Source organism: Muscardinus avellanarius, assembly GCF_963383645.1.
Source record: "Muscardinus avellanarius genome assembly, chromosome: 8".
NCBI lineage: Eukaryota > Metazoa > Chordata > Mammalia > Rodentia > Gliridae > Muscardinus > Muscardinus avellanarius.
In genome coordinates this window covers 62,704,084-62,720,320 of record NC_137794.1, presented here as the reverse complement: position 1 = coordinate 62,720,320, position 16,237 = coordinate 62,704,084, and the positions used below count along the sequence as shown (strand labels likewise).

General features: G+C 43.8%; 1 protein-coding gene across 2 annotated transcripts in view; it reads right to left on the bottom strand.

Moving 5' to 3' along the window:
• The window catches only part of FOXO3 (forkhead box O3), a gene marked incomplete at both ends in the record, with an annotated part of 122,633 nt that overhangs the window by 9,244 nt on the left and 97,152 nt on the right, over positions 1–16,237 (bottom strand). Inside the window, one exon of one of the 2 annotated variants that reach the window (XM_080700384.1) lies at positions 3,439–4,839. The exons of the other annotated variant lie outside the window; for it this stretch is intronic. Coding sequence (XP_080556510.1) covers positions 3,439–4,839 — 1,401 coding nt within the window. Of the gene's footprint in view, positions 1–3,438; positions 4,840–16,237 lie in introns of those variants that run through there. 2 annotated transcript variants of the gene reach the window in all.

Below are 16,237 nucleotides of genomic sequence, written 5' to 3'. Positions count from 1 at the left end.
GCTGCACTAGGGCCATTTCACAAAATGTTACATACACATTTAAAATGACATATTCTCTATACCTTTGAAACCCTGAGTCTGCCCTCTTCTGACAAATGAGAAACCAAATATTCTAAGAGATTTATCAGTGATGTGCGCATGGCAGGAACAAGAAGAGAACTGTTCCGTCTTTCTTCATCGGGGCTGCTGATAGATATTTTCTAATCCTTATCATAAACTAGTTAACTAAATTTTGAGCTCTTCTCTAATAGGGCCCCAAAGGCCAGAAGATGACGATGAATATAAGAACTTCTGAATCCGGGCATTTTTTAATATGCCTAAAAGCAGGGTGAGGTGGAAGGTGCTTCCCTCTTTGAGGAGACACTGTCAAATTCAAAAGGGCTAACCAGAAACTCAGGCACGCAGCCACCTGCCTGCTCACACCACCCATGCACACGTGTGTGTGTGTGTGTGTGTGTGTGTGTGTGTGTGCGCACGCGCACGTGTGCACCAAGCCAACCAACAGCTAAGGGAAGCCAGTGCCCTGCACACCCCAGGGGCTACCACTCATAAAATGCATGGCTATCGCCTATAAGTCAAAGATTTGACACATGGTCTAAAATGAATGATATTCATGTGTGAAACTCCCAGCCTCCCAGAGAAGCATCTCACTCTAGTTCTCCAGAAAGTGAAGTTATTTCAGGGCCACATGACAGACCTTTTGATAGCCAGCAGTCTAGAGAAATACTGGAGAGGTGTTTCGGGAGGCAAACCAAAAAAGTTATTGTGGAGTAGCTCTTGGGAGATTAGGGTCTGAGATTCTGCCCTCAAGCCTGCTTTCTGAATTTAAGAGAGTCTTCCACAAGTGGTTGTCACAAGTGAAGCTTAAAAGAAAAACAAAAAAAAAATCTTCAGGTCCTTAGTGCCTTAGCTGTCCAGAAAAGCAATTTATTCTGAGGCAAAATGGCAGCCTATACCCAGAAGCCACACTCCCTCACAGCCCGTGCTTGTCTGTAGGATGTTTCTTTGGTTGCCCTGTGGACATACCAAAGCAGTTATATTTCTGGAAAACTTGGTAATTTTTCACTTTTAACTGAAGAAATATCTTCTCAAATCAACCTCTCTTCAAATGATCTGGGGAAAAGGTGACTAAATGATCCTCACTTCCCTCAGGGCATGATAATAAACCATTTATTCCCAAAGGAGTGTATTATTATGAAAATCATAGTTCATCAATTTCAAAAACCTAAGCATTTAAATCTCTCTTAAAAGATTTTTGAACAAGCTTTTATAATTACACAAATACAAGAAAGGTCGGCTATTCAGATAAAAATCAATGGTATTTTTCTTCTGAATTCATTCTTTCCAGTGTACCAAGAAGTAGCCCCTTCACGACTACTGCCGTATCAAAACTTTCTTGTGTCTTTAGAAGCCAATGATCACATTCTTAAAGACAAACCCTTTATTCTTCCCAAAGCCAAATATCTCAATTTCTCAAGTCAAACCTCCCCCGGCCTAAGTTCTGGTATGGTGCTGAACTGGCTGGCATGGAAGTATTGTCACCCTCTTTAGCTTCCATTACAGCCCTTTTACCAGCTCAAGGGCTATTGAATGTGAGAACAGATGTCTGTGTTCCATTAGAGGCCTGCTCACGCCTGGGAGCGCTGAGACGTGTTAGCCTCACAACACTCTTGACATTCCCCTTTCTGCAGCAACCAGGGGCTTCAGTGAGCTCACCATAGGAGACTCTTGTAATTCCTTCACCATAGTGGAGGGTTAAACAAGCCCGGGTTTTATGGCTTTGAATTCCTTTTCTCTTTCACATCTTTTAAAGAAGGGGATAAGCAGCTTGCTGAGATTAAGAGAGAACGAGGGAGAGAGTGCGCACGCGCGTGCTCTGAAGCATGGAGAAGAGCCCTTCAACACAGGAGTGTCTGGGGTACAAACCCAGAGCAGAAGCCCCCAGTCTTCCCCTTACTTCTCAAGGAAAAGAGCTCCAGGGCAAGTCTCTTTATTATCTGCTACTCTGGTTCAGTCCAAAGCACCTAGAGAAAATTAGGAAGAACTACTATAGTTCAGGTCATTTAAGAAATAAGGATTCTAGGTCCAGCTTTGTGACCCCTGGACTGTCTGCTTGCTCATCTGCCCTCCATGTGTTTACTTAATCTCACTGTACGTATTTCAACCCACTGAGTTTTACAAAGTACTTTTTTCTTTGGGTACCAGAGATTGAACCCAGGGGCATTCCACCTCCGATTTACACCCCCAGTCCTATTTTATTTTTATTTTCAAATAGGGTCTCGTTAAGTTGCTGAGAGTCACTACTTGCTGAGTCTGTCCTCAAACCTACGATCCTCCTGTCTCAGTCTCCCAAGTCCTGGAATTACAGGCATGCGCCATCACCTAGCTACAAAGTGCTCTCATATACTCTTATGCATTTGACTCTTGTAATAATCCTGTGAAATAAGAGGGGCCAGTGGCTTCATTTTATAGAATGGGAAACTGAGGCTCTGAGGCTACGTGTCATGGCCATGATAGAGCCAGAAAACTGTGAAAGTAGGAATGAACTCTCCACTCCATTTTTCATCAAATGCCATTCTCATCACATCATACTGCCTGATCTTCCTGGTTGAAACAGCATGAAAATGTCACCATTTAAGAATTGTCACTATTCGCAACCCACGTCACTCTGTCTGACATCATTCACAGATTGTGAAGAAGAAAAAGTACATGAGTAAGCACTCTCTCAGAGAGAAACTTGAAACTTGTATTTAACTCAATTCTTTTGCTTTAAAAAAAAAAACAACGCTTAGATCCTGTGCTAATAAAGATTCCTAGTACTATGGTGAAGAATCATCTAGTTGGTCTTGCTTCTGGTGGAAATACCAGCATATAAGAAAGGGTCCAGAAATACATCTTCTACAGTTAAATTACAGTCACTGAAAATTATTAGTTTACTGGGGGGGGGGGAGAAACCATAACATCAAAGATTGACAAAGGCAATGTTGGACCTAAGTCCTTCTAAGAAAGTCCTTTGGCGAGGGTCTTTCACCTTGAACTATGTCCTAAGCTTCCCCGTTGCCACTTTCCTTATATTTTTATCTATCCATCCATCCATCTATCAAGTAGGGCAAGCTCTGTCATAGTTCAGAGAGGACGCCAGGATACAAAGAAGAGTAAGACCTCTGAATGTGTGTGTTCTTTTTACTGGTGGTAAAATTCCTGAGCTTTCAGAAAACCGTGGAGAGGGCCCCTGATACAGTCTTATCTGGTATGCAGGCAAAACCTTGAGATGAACTGGCTGGGAACCATAGTGCTGTGTACCACAGTTCCACGGCTCTCCATGTTAAGCTTAAAGGAAACAGAAGACAGGCTCCCCCATCACCCCACCTTGTTACTGCTACGTCGTGGCATGGGCACTGACCTGCTTTGCCCACTTCCCCTTTCCTCAGTGATCCTTCAGCCTGGCACCCAGCTCTGAGATGAGGCCTGCTTAGCACCAGTGAAGTTCCCTACGTTCAAACCAACAACATTCTGTGTGGAGATGAGGGAATCAAAGTTAAAATCCAACCCATCAGCATCCATGAGTTCACTACGGATAATGGACTCCATGTCACATTCCAAGCTCCCATTGAACATGTCCAGGTCCAAGTCACTGGGGAACTTCTCATGGCCCATGACGGGAAGGTTTGCGCTAGTTGAGTACAAGGAGGAGCCTGAGAGAGAGTCCGAGAGGGTTTGCATAGACTGGCTGACAGGAGACTGCTGCTGGTGTTTGGCTGACCCAAGGCTGCTGGAGTCACTCAAGCCCATGTTGCTGACAGAATTCGACAAGGCACGGCTGCCACCGAGAGCGCCCTGGGTTTGGTGCTGGTGGTGGAGCAAGTTCTGGTTGACCAGACTCCCCTGGTTAGGCTGGGCGGCGAAGGACATCATCGGGTCATTGCGAAGCATCACGTTGCGGCGGGAGTTCTGGGCAGACACTGCAGTGCTGGCCTGAGACATCAAGGGGTCCGACTGGGTCATCATGACGTCGCTGTGGCTGAGCGAGTCTGAAGTGAGCAGGTCTTGGAGTGTCTGGTTGCCATAGTGTGACATGGAAGAAAAGGTGGCTGGCTTGTTTTCTTGGATGGTCTGCATGGGAGACTGGCGCAGGGAGTTCAGAGATGAGGGTCCGAACACTGTGCTGTTAAAGGAGCTGGTCGGGGAGCCCAGGCCAGAGCCCTTGGAGGTGTAGGGGAAGCTAGAGCTCCGCTGCATGAGCCCCCCAGTGGGCGACGGCTGGGACGCCGGGAGTGTGATGTTATCCAGCAGGTCGTCCATGAGGTTGTCAGTCAGCCCATCGTTCAGATTCATGGTGCCTGCCATGTCAGTCAGCCGTGGCAGCTCCACGGTGCACGGCTTGTTCACAGAGGGTGACAGGCTGGCTGAGCTGCTGTAGAGCATGGGGGAAAGCGGCGCGTCATCATCCTGGACGTCATCCAATTCTGTGCTTGCCAGGATGGGTGACAGGCGCCCGCTGACTGTGCTGGCATTGGAATTGGTGCGTGAGCGGAAGTCTGTCCATGCATCCAGCTCATCACTGCTGCGTGAGGTGGGGCTTCCAGGCCACTTGGAGAGCTGGGAAGGACTGTCATCTGCAGACTCTGGGGCAGTCTGCAGGGCTGCCTTCTTCTTGGCTGCACGGCCACGGCTCTTGGTGTACTTGTTGCTGTTGTCCATGGAGACAGCCCGCCGCCGGGGCGCCTTCCCACTCTTTCCCCCGTCGGGGTTGATGATCCACCAAGAGCTCTTGCCGGTCCCCTCGTTCTGGACACGCATGAATCGACTGTGCAGTGACAGGTTGTGCCGGATGGAGTTCTGCAGAGAGAGAGAGGGGAAAGGCATAGAATATGAGCTGGAATGGTCCAAACTGAATGGGAAAAAGAAGTAGTTAAGCAGACTCCTTGTTTTTTAAAGCCTCCTTAATTTCAAGGAAAAAAATAAAATAAAGAAGACGAACATCTGCATGACCCTCCTTCCTTGACTGGGAATAAAATAACAGTATGTTAAATGGAAGCTGTCAGATCCAGGAGGTGGGGAGATGGTTTTGTATCTAAGAGATACAAGGAATGTATAAGGTCAACAATGTTGTTTCCCCGAATTCCTAAGTTTTATTGCCCTTTCTGCAATTATATTTTCTCTTATTACAGTTCACACTTATAATTTATCACCACACTACTCCTTCCCCTGCACTTTGCAACAAACTTCCCTGGCTCTTTAAGGGTAATTAATCACATGGATGGCTATTTTATTCTCTTATGGTCCCCCCCTCCTCCACTAGCACAGAGGCAATATCTACCTTTCCTTAACCACTTCTGTAATGCAGAAATAGTATGAACTGTTACCTGTCCTTCCTATGACTCCATACTGCTACAATTTCATACTTTATTATATGACATCTGGCAGACATAAGAATGGTAGAGCAGGATTTTCTGGGTTGATAAAAGATTTAGGCAAATCTCCCTGTAAGAATTCAAATAATTTATATACATACTCTGGTCTCGATGCAGTGTGCCGAGCATAATAGCTTCCTTTCAAAGAGTACAGTATAAAAGGGGGGAGAAGAGTTCATCGCCCAGTGGAGACACCTGACATACACTAGCTCAGCCAGGTAGGTGACCAAGGTCAGCAGCAACAGTGACAAGCATGCTGGCAGGATGTACCCTTGATAGTATGTAGTAAATTGGCAACTTCTTTTGTGGTTTTCCTTCAAAAATACATCACCCCAATCTATTCATGAGAAAAACATGAGACAATTCTCAATAAAGGGGAATTTACAAAATGCCTATTTATTTTTTGTAGTATTGGAGATGAAACCCAGGGGAAGTCTACCTCCGAGATATACCCCCAGCCCTATTTTTTCTTTATTTTGATACAGGGTCTCACTGAGCTGCGGAAAGCCTCACTAAGTAGCTGAGGCTGTCCACGAATTACGATCCTCCTTTCTCAGCCTCCCAATGCACCACCATGCTTGGCTGACAAAATGCTTATTTAGCACTCTTTTAAACTATTACATCCAAGAAAAAACCAAGGAGAGAGGACAGATAAATGCAATATGGTATCCTAGATGAGATCCTGGAACAGAAAAAGGCTCCTAGGAAAAATGAGGGAAAGTGAATAACCTAGGACTTTAGCTCATATAATACCGTTTCATCAGTTGTGACACAAATACTGTACTGTAAGATGTTAGCAATAGGGGAAATTTGATGTTGGATATATGGGAATTCTGTAGTCTTTTTGTAACTTTTCTGTAGATTTAAAACTATTCTAAAATAAATGGTCTGTTTTTAAAAAGTGTGGCATATACTCTCAAAACCTTAATGACTGTAGACACCCTTACATCAACCTTCCTCCTGGCTTAGTGGATACACCCAGTTGACAGGGATGGTCCAGATTCAGTCCTATCTCTGCCACTGACCAAACATGTGATCCTGAATAAACCATCTACGCTGTCTACTACAGCTGCAGGCCGCTCTCTTCATTGTGGCCATAATAATATCTAGCCGCCCTCCCTGTGAGGGATGACATAAAGAAGTTAAATGATAGTACACTTGAGAAGCCAGTCACACTCTGAAGTGGGGGTGTTCTGGCTACTCTTGTGCAGTGTGGAGTCCATGGTAGAAAGAACTCACGGCCCGGGGCCGGCTCATTCTAATCTTTAAGATGCCTCGTGTGCCGTAAAAAAGGAGTTGATGGTATTCTCTAAATCTGGAATAGCACCCTGCTGACCAACGAGTTTTCATTTGTACAAAGACAAAAGATGGAGCCTGATGTTGTATAATAAATATGAACAATCCCAAAGTTACCATTTTTTAAAAATTGGCAATCATCAACCTTATTTATGTAGAAGATACAAATACATGTGTTCTACCAGAATGTTGTTAAAATACAGAAAGTCAGGAGGATTTTACCATAAGTAAACAACCCAAAATACTCGGTGTTTCCTATGTGTGTTCTCATGCAAGAAGGGGCTGCCGTTAGGCTGGGCAATGAACATTAGCAATCGCAGGCCGTAGTCGGCATTTCTACAACAGCCGTCAAGATGCACTTCAGAGAGGAAAACAGGCAGCTTGCTGAGTATCTGAGGAAACAAACGTTGCCCAGGAGACTGTGTCTCTTGCTTCCCTTGCACTCTCACGGTTTTTAAAAAGAATAATGGTATCTCTACTAATGGTTCAGAAATTACTTTTCTTTAAAAAGTGAAACACTCTCTACAACACAGACATGAAGCATGCTCTTGACACGCACTCTGCAAGGTTCAGAAAGCAGGTCAGCGCAAGGTGGTTCCACTACTGAGGCTCAGACGACTCAATGGAGTAAATGAAAACATAAGCACGGGCTTCTGGGTGAGAAAATAGGGAAGTCTGAGACTGGGTGTTGAAGAATGTGGACTCAGTAATTACTACCACCTGGCCAGCCTCCTTTGCTCTAGATTCTGGAAGGAGTTCACACCAATACCTAGAACTGACAAGAATGAACAATCTTAAGTAGCCACCTATCCTCTTTAAAAAGTATGTAGGCAGCCGGTCATGGTGGTGTATGCCTGTAATACCAGTACATGGGAGGCTGAGAAAGGAGTTTCTAAGGTTCAAGGCCAGCCTCAGCAACTTATTAGCAAGACTGTTTCAAACTAAAAAATAAAATAAGGCTGAGGCTCTAGCTCAGAGGCAGAATGGCCCCTTGGCTCAATCCCCAGTACCCCCCCCCAAAGAGCACCATTTAGGCAACAATATTTTCAAAATGTATTTTAGTTTCACCAATTCTAAAACTACTGAGAAAAAGAATAAAACATTTTATAAAACTCCAAAATCCCCATACAATTACTGACATCCATCTATTACTATAACTCTAAATCTCAACAACATATAATTTTATGCAATGACAAGCTACAACTGGTTAAATTTGGAGGCAGATATTAAGCTTCTGTAAGAACATGTGGTAAAGGGGTTGGAACAACCACACTGAGGGCCAGAACCACAGAGTGACAGGGCAGGAAAGAACCATGATGATTGCCCACCCAGCCAGGGTGAAGAAGTGAGGGGCTGCCAGATTAAAGTGTGATCAGTTAGAGAGCTCTAGTGTTTATAGTCATTGTCCCTAAATAATAAATTTGCAAAGTTAGTATATCAGTGCTTTAATTTACATATGAAGGCTCAGGCTAACATACACTAAATAACAGCTAATGCTTAACAAACCAAAACGGAAACAGGTTTCCCAATTCTAATCCAGCGCTTTTTCTACAGCCCTTCATAGGTCCACCACCAAATTATTTAGAATCACCATTTGTCTATTTGTACTAATAGTTCAAGAGAAACACTGAAGCTGGGCGTGGAGATGTATGCTTGTAATTCTAGTACTTGGGAAGCTGAGACAAGAGGATCTCAGGTTCTCAACCAGCCCCAGCTACTTAGTGAGGCCCTCAGCAACTTAGTGAGACCCTGTTTTAAAATGAAGAATGAAAAATAGAGCTGAGGGTGTAGTTCAGAGGTAGAATGCCTCTGGCTTCAATTCCCAGTACAGTGTAAAAACAAACAAACAAACAAACAAACAAATAAATAAAATGAAAGAAACTAACATTTAAGAAAGAAGATGGTTACAAGCATGTAACATTATTGTATTACGATTTATGAAGAAGTTGGGGTAATAATTTGGTGCCTTCTCCCCAAAATGTCTTCAAGTTGTTTTTTTCTTTTTTAAAGAAAGTGTCATTTAGAAGAGCAAATCTGAAAGTGTGAGCTCACCACGTAGCACAGGCTCCCCTTTCTTAAGGAAGGCAGTCCTCATAGCATCCTTTTCAGCAGGGGACAGCGACCACCACACAAACAGATCCATCTACCCTCAGTTTCCAAAACAAAGCCCAGCTTATTAATTCACTTCATGTCCAATCTTTGCTTGACTCTCACACTTTAGAGGTTTATTAAGGGGCAGAATACATTCCCTGAGGCGTATTATCTACAGAACACTCAGACACGTTTTTCCAGTTATATTACTAAACCAACATAAACAAAAACTGGGCCACCACCACACTCAGTCCCCTATCACAGCAGCCTTCTATTCACACTGGCCGGCCAGCCTTCCATAAAATCCACAACCTGAAAGTGGGGTTTTCACAAAGGCCAATAAATCTGGCTGTTCATTTCTGGTTTGAATGCCCCACACCCTGACAAGGTCAGACTCCGTGGCAGCATGGCACTGCTTTCCTCAAAGTCAGGATTCTAATTACTGACTTCTCAACTTAAGTTTTGGTGACACCAAAAAGGTAAATGAATAAATTCCAGGTAAAACATCAGCACTGCAATGCTTCTCCACATCATCTCTGATAACAAAAATTAGTGGTGAGATTATTTCTGTAAGATTTAAAATGGTCCCTTCTGCACCTCATCCCAAGAAAACTAGCACTAAAAATACTCTGTGGTTTTCCACTAATTCATATACCATCCTCCTAGTCTAGATTTCTAAGATTTTCCACCAGTTTGGAGATTGGGAGTAGAAAGTGATGGGGGAATGGTTTGATAGGACTAGAGTGATTTTTAAAATTCCTATCTGAATACACACTGTGAAATACCATACGAGGCAGGCCACTGTTAATTTGCCAAAGAACTGGAGATGTGCTTTCCTTAAAGCTGAGGTGATGAGTTACATATTACTGACAGGGATTCCTACTACCGGGGCTCAGGACACTGTCATCACATCTACTTTCTAACAGAGCCAGGAAGCTATCCCAACACAAACCATGGGGCTCCCTCCAGTTATTCAAATCCACTGCTTCAACAGCACGATTCTGATGAATTACAAGAAAGCAAACATCTCTAGGAAGAAACTTTAACATCATGGCCAAATACACCAGGGTTTTTTTTTTTTTTTCTGCCAGCTTGGACCCAAGGATTTATAGAACCTTTACATCAGTTCTATCACAATGTGTCTGAAGAGAGAGCAGGGATAAGAATACTCCCCATCTCATTTTTATGTCAATCTTGTACAAAGTGATTTATGCTGAAGCAGCCCTGCAATGGGGCAGAAACCCATTAGGTTAATTAATAATAGAACTGGCAAACCCATGTCCTATGATTGCAGCTGCAATTAGTGGCATAACTCTTCAAGGAGACATGTGTAGCCCGTGCGGGAGGAGGCAGCATGATGGAGTTCACATTTCACAGTCCTGCTGACTACGTTCATTGTGTGAGCCACTGCCTAGAGATTCCTTTACCTGACCTACCTCTGAGAATAGCATAAATGTGGCTGCACTGGTCAGAATCTAGTAATTATTTTTCTTGCTATGATGAACCCAGTTCTTTTTTTAATTGCAAGATACATTTACTGTTGATGGTAAGGTGCCCATGTTCCCCACATATATCCAACTGGTTAGGAAAACAGTTGGACCCCAAACATTAAATTAGGTGTCAAAGAGAAGCTGCCTGAAATGAAAGAGTTATCATTCCACCAAGAATTTGCAAAGCAGATGATTCATCGCGCAGTCTTAAGGTGGCCAGTGGAGGAGGGAAGGATGACGACAAAGAAAGACGCTGGGCTTTGCTATCAGTCATGTCTGTGTTGGAACCCTGGCCTGGCACTTGTCCCTTTGGAAACATGAGGATTAAAAGGCTCTCCATCCATCGCTAGGACCTTTGGGAAGACTAAGTGAGCTCTGCATGTTGCTACTCAGCAGAGTGCCAAGCACAAAGAAACTCTCAAAAACCAACAGATCTCACACACAGAAGCAGTGACACCAGGTGTTAACTTTTTTCGGAGCATCATGTGCTTTAAGCCAAAAGGTGAGAGGGGGCGGCTACTTCCAAGAAAGAACTGCAAACTTTTAAAGTACTTCAAAGGTGCTGTGCCAGTTGGGAATAACTGGGAATCTCTTAACTGTTGCTACCCTCTGTCCTCTTCGGGCCGCTTCCAAGCCGTGTTTACCTTGTGGAGACTGTCCACTAACCCAGACACCAGCTGCATGTGCTTCCCCTGGAACACAGAGAGGGTTTTGTCTGGAGGCAACATGTGGTATCAATTTATCTTTCTCAGCAACAGCAACAAGAAATCTACTTACTTTAAAAATAAAAAAGGGAGTTGTGTAATTTAACTCTTAAAGCTCCTCCTTCTTCTTTTTTTTTCCCCCAAAAAAACAATCCTCTCCCTCTTTCTTTTTCCTTTTTCTGGGCTGTCTGGAGAGCAACAAAATGAGTTATGGTTGTCAAGTCTGGAGTCAGGCTCACCACTTCCCACCAGGCAACTGCAGGTGTCGCCTGGTCCTGACAAGGGGTTTCGGGGAAAGGACTGACTGCAGGGCTCATCTATCTTGTGTACAGGGCTGGCATTTCAAGTAGCTCTGTCTCACTGCTTGACTTGTGGGCACTGGCAATTCAGAATGAGGTTGCTTCAGTCCTGCTAATATATACACCTGTTACAGCACAGATGATGATTTCCTGAAGAGCCCAGCAGAAACCAGGGGTCTCCGTGTGCCACGGCAGAGCAATGCAAACAGCTTTGGGAGGAGGCCCAGCAGGTGCCTTTGGTTTATGGCAACAGGTCTTGGGAAGGCAAAGGCGGTTCTCTGGACAAGCCCCCCACCCCCTTAGCAGTAGTTTGCTTTTGCTGCCCATTAGAATCATAGGGGGAGACTTTAAACACACACCCTACTCCCAGAGCTTCCATTCCAACTGCTGTGGTAGAGGCACGTTTTTTTTAAAGCTCCCCAAATTAGGCCAAGAACCACTGGAATTTTCCCCTAACATTTTGCTAAGTGTAAGCCCGAGTTTTTGCCATTTAGAAGATAAGGGCAAACAGAGATTAAGGCTGATTGTATGTGCAAAGTAAGGTGGAGAGTGAAAACAACTGTTTCCGATAACTGAGGGCCAGATCTGCTTTTTCTTAAAAAATGATCCGGTCTAGGGAAGGAGCCTAGACCTTCCTTCCACTGCCTGGTAGACACTGTCCTTTCCTGCCCTGTGAGGCTTCTCCACCAGCCTTCTCCACAGGACAGAAGCGGGCCTGTGGACTTAACAAAACTAGGACTGATACAAGTTAAGCACCCTTAACTTGGGACAGCAATGGATCCCGTAATTTTTCTAATGTATTGTTTTTAGCTGCCAACCCTCTTCTAAGAGTTTTAGTTACTTTGGGTTAGCATGTTGTTTACAAGTAAATAAAGAAAGTATGTAAGCATAAAGCAGACTGGGATCTAAGAGTTATTATTTCATACATAATACCACCCATAATGGCAAAAAAAAAAAAAGCCTTTGGATTGAGAAGTAAATGTAAAGAAGCCTTTATTAAGAAAGACTGAGCTGGGTGTGGTACATACCTATAATCCCAGTACTCAGGAAGCTGAGACAGGAGGACCACAAGTTCTAGGCCTAGCTCTGCAACTTAGTGAGACCCCTGTTTCAAAATAAAAATTAAAAAAAAATTTTTTTTAAGGGCTGGGGTGTAGCTCAGAGGTAGAATGCCCCTGGGTTCAATCCCAAGCACCAATTAAAAAAAAAAAAGGATTGCACAATCAACTCTGATGTGTAAAGGCAAGTTCAGTCTAGCTTTACTCACTCTTGTCTAAAACTATTAGAACCTTAAGCCATAAAGGGACTTTTTTCTTTAAAGATGTTGTTTTAAAAGAAATACTGTTGGGAACTTGGCTGAAGGATTAAATTTCCAGCTAGAAACAAGACTTCCCGTTAAATTTGCTGACAATAATTCTCTACCCACAGAGATCTTCTTTGGAAACTAACATTTGTCTTAAGTTTTCATGCAGTAAGCAAGTGACAGGTTCTGGTCCTTCATTAGGAGAAATAAAATAATAGGCATCTGGTGATCAGAATAATGAATCCATTTTCTATCCAGACAATCCTAGCCTTTCCTGGGAAAGAAATAGCTGGGCAGACAATTTATCCTGCCCCTAACTAAAAAGAAATCCTAATTGGGAAGCAAGTTTTCCTAAATAGTATGGAAATATGGCATACTTTTGGGGTTTTCCAGTGTGGGTTTTATTTTCATAGTATTTAAAAAAAATTTTTTTTCACTTAGAAAATCTTCTCAAGCTCTTCCACAGCTGTTTCTGCTCTTGGAGGGCAAGAGGGAACATTCCATTCCTTACAGCCAAACCTGCACTTCCGGCACACACAGAACCCTGGCAGCCTTGCAACCTCTGCCCACACCCACTCCCAGTCGTGCTCTCCCCTCCCCTCGCCTCTCCTCACTCCACAGCCTTCTGCACAGAGACTCAGGGCACAGCAACAACGAGCACAGAGTCATTGGCTAAAGGCACAAAGTGGCTGCCTTTAGCCAGCGCTGTTCTTTGCCATGCTTCTCCCGTGATGTTACTCAATCCGTTTCCCCATCCCATGAGGGGCTCAGCAAACACATGCTTCTGAAATTCCCTTTAAGATCATGAGCAGCTAGCCATATAAAATCAATACCTCAAAGGGTTAAAAGCCAAGGGATTATAGAATACTTTTTTTTTTTTTTTTTGGTGGTACTGGGGATGGAACCCAGAGGCTTTCTACCTCAGGGCTATACTCCCAGACCTATTTTTTTTTTTTACTAGTAAAATGTTCCTTTAATATTCTGTGTATTCTAGTATAGCTAAATTTAAAGGTCATTCAAAATCCTAACAATGACAATGACTTTCTACAAATGATGGCTAGAGTAAGACTTTTTTTTTTTTTTTTGGTGCTGGGGATTGAACTCAGAGGCATTCTGCATGAGCTACACCCCCAGCTCTATTTTATTGTTTATTTGGAAACTGGGTCTCGCCAAGTTGCTGAGGCTGGCTGCAAAAGCGAACCTGAGATCCTCCTGTCCCAGCCTCCCAAGTACTGGGATTACAGGCGTGCACCACTATGCCACTATGCCTGGCTCAGAAAGAGAGATTCTAAAAATCAAAAGCAAATATATATTCCAAAAAAATTATGACAAAAGGGACAAGGATATTTGGCAATTGGTTAAGCTCAAAGTATTCCTAATAAGAATACCTGTACAACTATTTGATTTTTCTCCTAAGAATAAATATACATATGCATACATAAAAGCTACTGTAATGAAACTTTTTCAGACTGATATATATTCCACTGTTTCCCAAATCTTCAGATTGTAAAAATTCAGTGGCCACGGCTGCTGGGTAGTATGCCATTTGAACTGGTCACAAAGGAAACTGGGAGGTCCAGCTCCACACTGAAGGTCTTCAGGAGTAGACTCCCATCAACGCCGTCTCACCACCACCCCATCCAGCAGTCCCAAAGACTTGCAAGCTTAAAACACATCCATACTACCAACCATAAAGCAAATACAGGCCCCACTGCATGGCTACCAGGTCTGCTTCCATTATAGCACCAACTACTTAACCACAGTCACAGATCTAGGAGTCAGTTGACAGAAACCCGATAAACATTTTCCTAGTGCATCTTAAATCTTTGGTGTACGGCAGGCAAAGGGGCCCACAACATAAGGCTGTCTAAAAGAACATCTCAAAGACAGCCTGGCTAACATGGAAAGCAATCAACTACAGCCCCTTCCGCCAACCATTCCCCAACTCCAGAGAGGATCATGAAGAGTCTGCCGACTCGCTGCCATGTCACTGGCGTCTCACAGCACGCATACAAACAACAGAGCAAAAAGAAAGGTCCCAGACCTATTTTATATATATAGTTTTGGAAACAGGGTCTAAGTGGCTGAGAGCCTCACTAAGTAGCTGAGGCTGGCTTCGAACCTGTGCGATCCTCCTGTCTCAGCCTCCCAAGTGCGGGGATTACAAGAGTGGGCCACCACGCCCTGCTAGAGAACACTCTTAAAACTGACTCTGCAAAGTAGAACAGATATAGTTTTATTAACCTCATCTTCATTTAGATTTACAAAATAAAGCAGTACTTTTTTTCTGGTTTGAAACTTACTGTGTGTGGAAACAGAATAAACAGGCATGGAAATACACAACCAAAATTCAGAGATACAGCAGAGAGTTCAGAAGTACTTTCATGACATTAAACAAGCAACCAGGGTAGGATGCTCAGTAAAACATGATGTGGGGATTGGGTGTGGTGACACATGCCTATAATCCAGTACTTGGGAGGCTGAGATTGGAGGATCACAGATTCCTGGCCAGAATGTGGTAATTTAGGGAGACTCTGGGTCAAAAATGGAAAAAAAAAAAAAAAAAAAAAAAAAAAACAAGAACAACAAAACGCTGGGGGTGTAGCTCAGAAGTAGAATGCCCCTGGGTTCAATTCCTAGTACCACCACAAAGAAAACAAAACAAACTAACAAACGAACAAACAAACAAAAAAAAACAGTGGTATTGGGGAAGATGGAAAGGTGATGGAACCCTTTGGTGCTGTAAATAGTAGTCCTTACTTTACAGCAAAAGGAAATAAGGACCAAAAAGCTGCACAGCCACACCTGAATTCAATCAGGTAGTAAGTAGCAATAGCACCTAGACAAACTTTATTTCCTGGCCTTGAGGTCTACCAGTAATACCACCCACTGGGAAGGTGCCCAGGAGCACTCTCACTGGGTCATGGTAGTTCCATTCCCAGTCTTCTAAGAAACCTCCATGCAGACACTCCAGGGGAGTGACTGAGGGGGATCAGGGATGGGAGATGAAGTCATAAAAAATGTAGTAGAGAAATAATGCTATTAATGTATACAAAACGACCTATTCAAATATTAAAGGCATTCATTCATGGGGAGGGAAAAGGAGTGAAGTGGTGGGGAAGGCACCAAGAACTATGTGCACGCATCTGTCTGTAACTCTATCCCCCAATATTTTGTAAAATTTACTGTGTGCGCGCGCGCGCGCGCACACACACACACACACGCATGCATGCAATACCACCAAGGAACACAGCAATGGTTCCAGTGTTTAGATTACTACATCAATTGAAGGAATAAAGTGCAGGGAGTACAAATAATACCTACTATTCATCCGTCCGTCCGTCCGTCCGTCCGTCCATCCATCCATCCATCTGCCTTGTTTTATAACTTGAGGGACAGAAGTCTGTCTCTTCAAACACAAATGAGCTCTTTTTTTGTGTGTGTGTGGTACTGGGGGTGGAATGCAGAGGCTTTCTACCTCTGGGCTATACTCCCAGACCTATTTTGTATTTTATTTGGAAACAGGGTCTAAGTTGCTGAGAGCCTCACTAAGTAGCTGAGGCTGGCTTCGAACCTGTGCGATCCTCCTGTCTCAGCCTCCCAAGCGCAGGGCTTACAATGTGCGCCACCACGCCCGGGC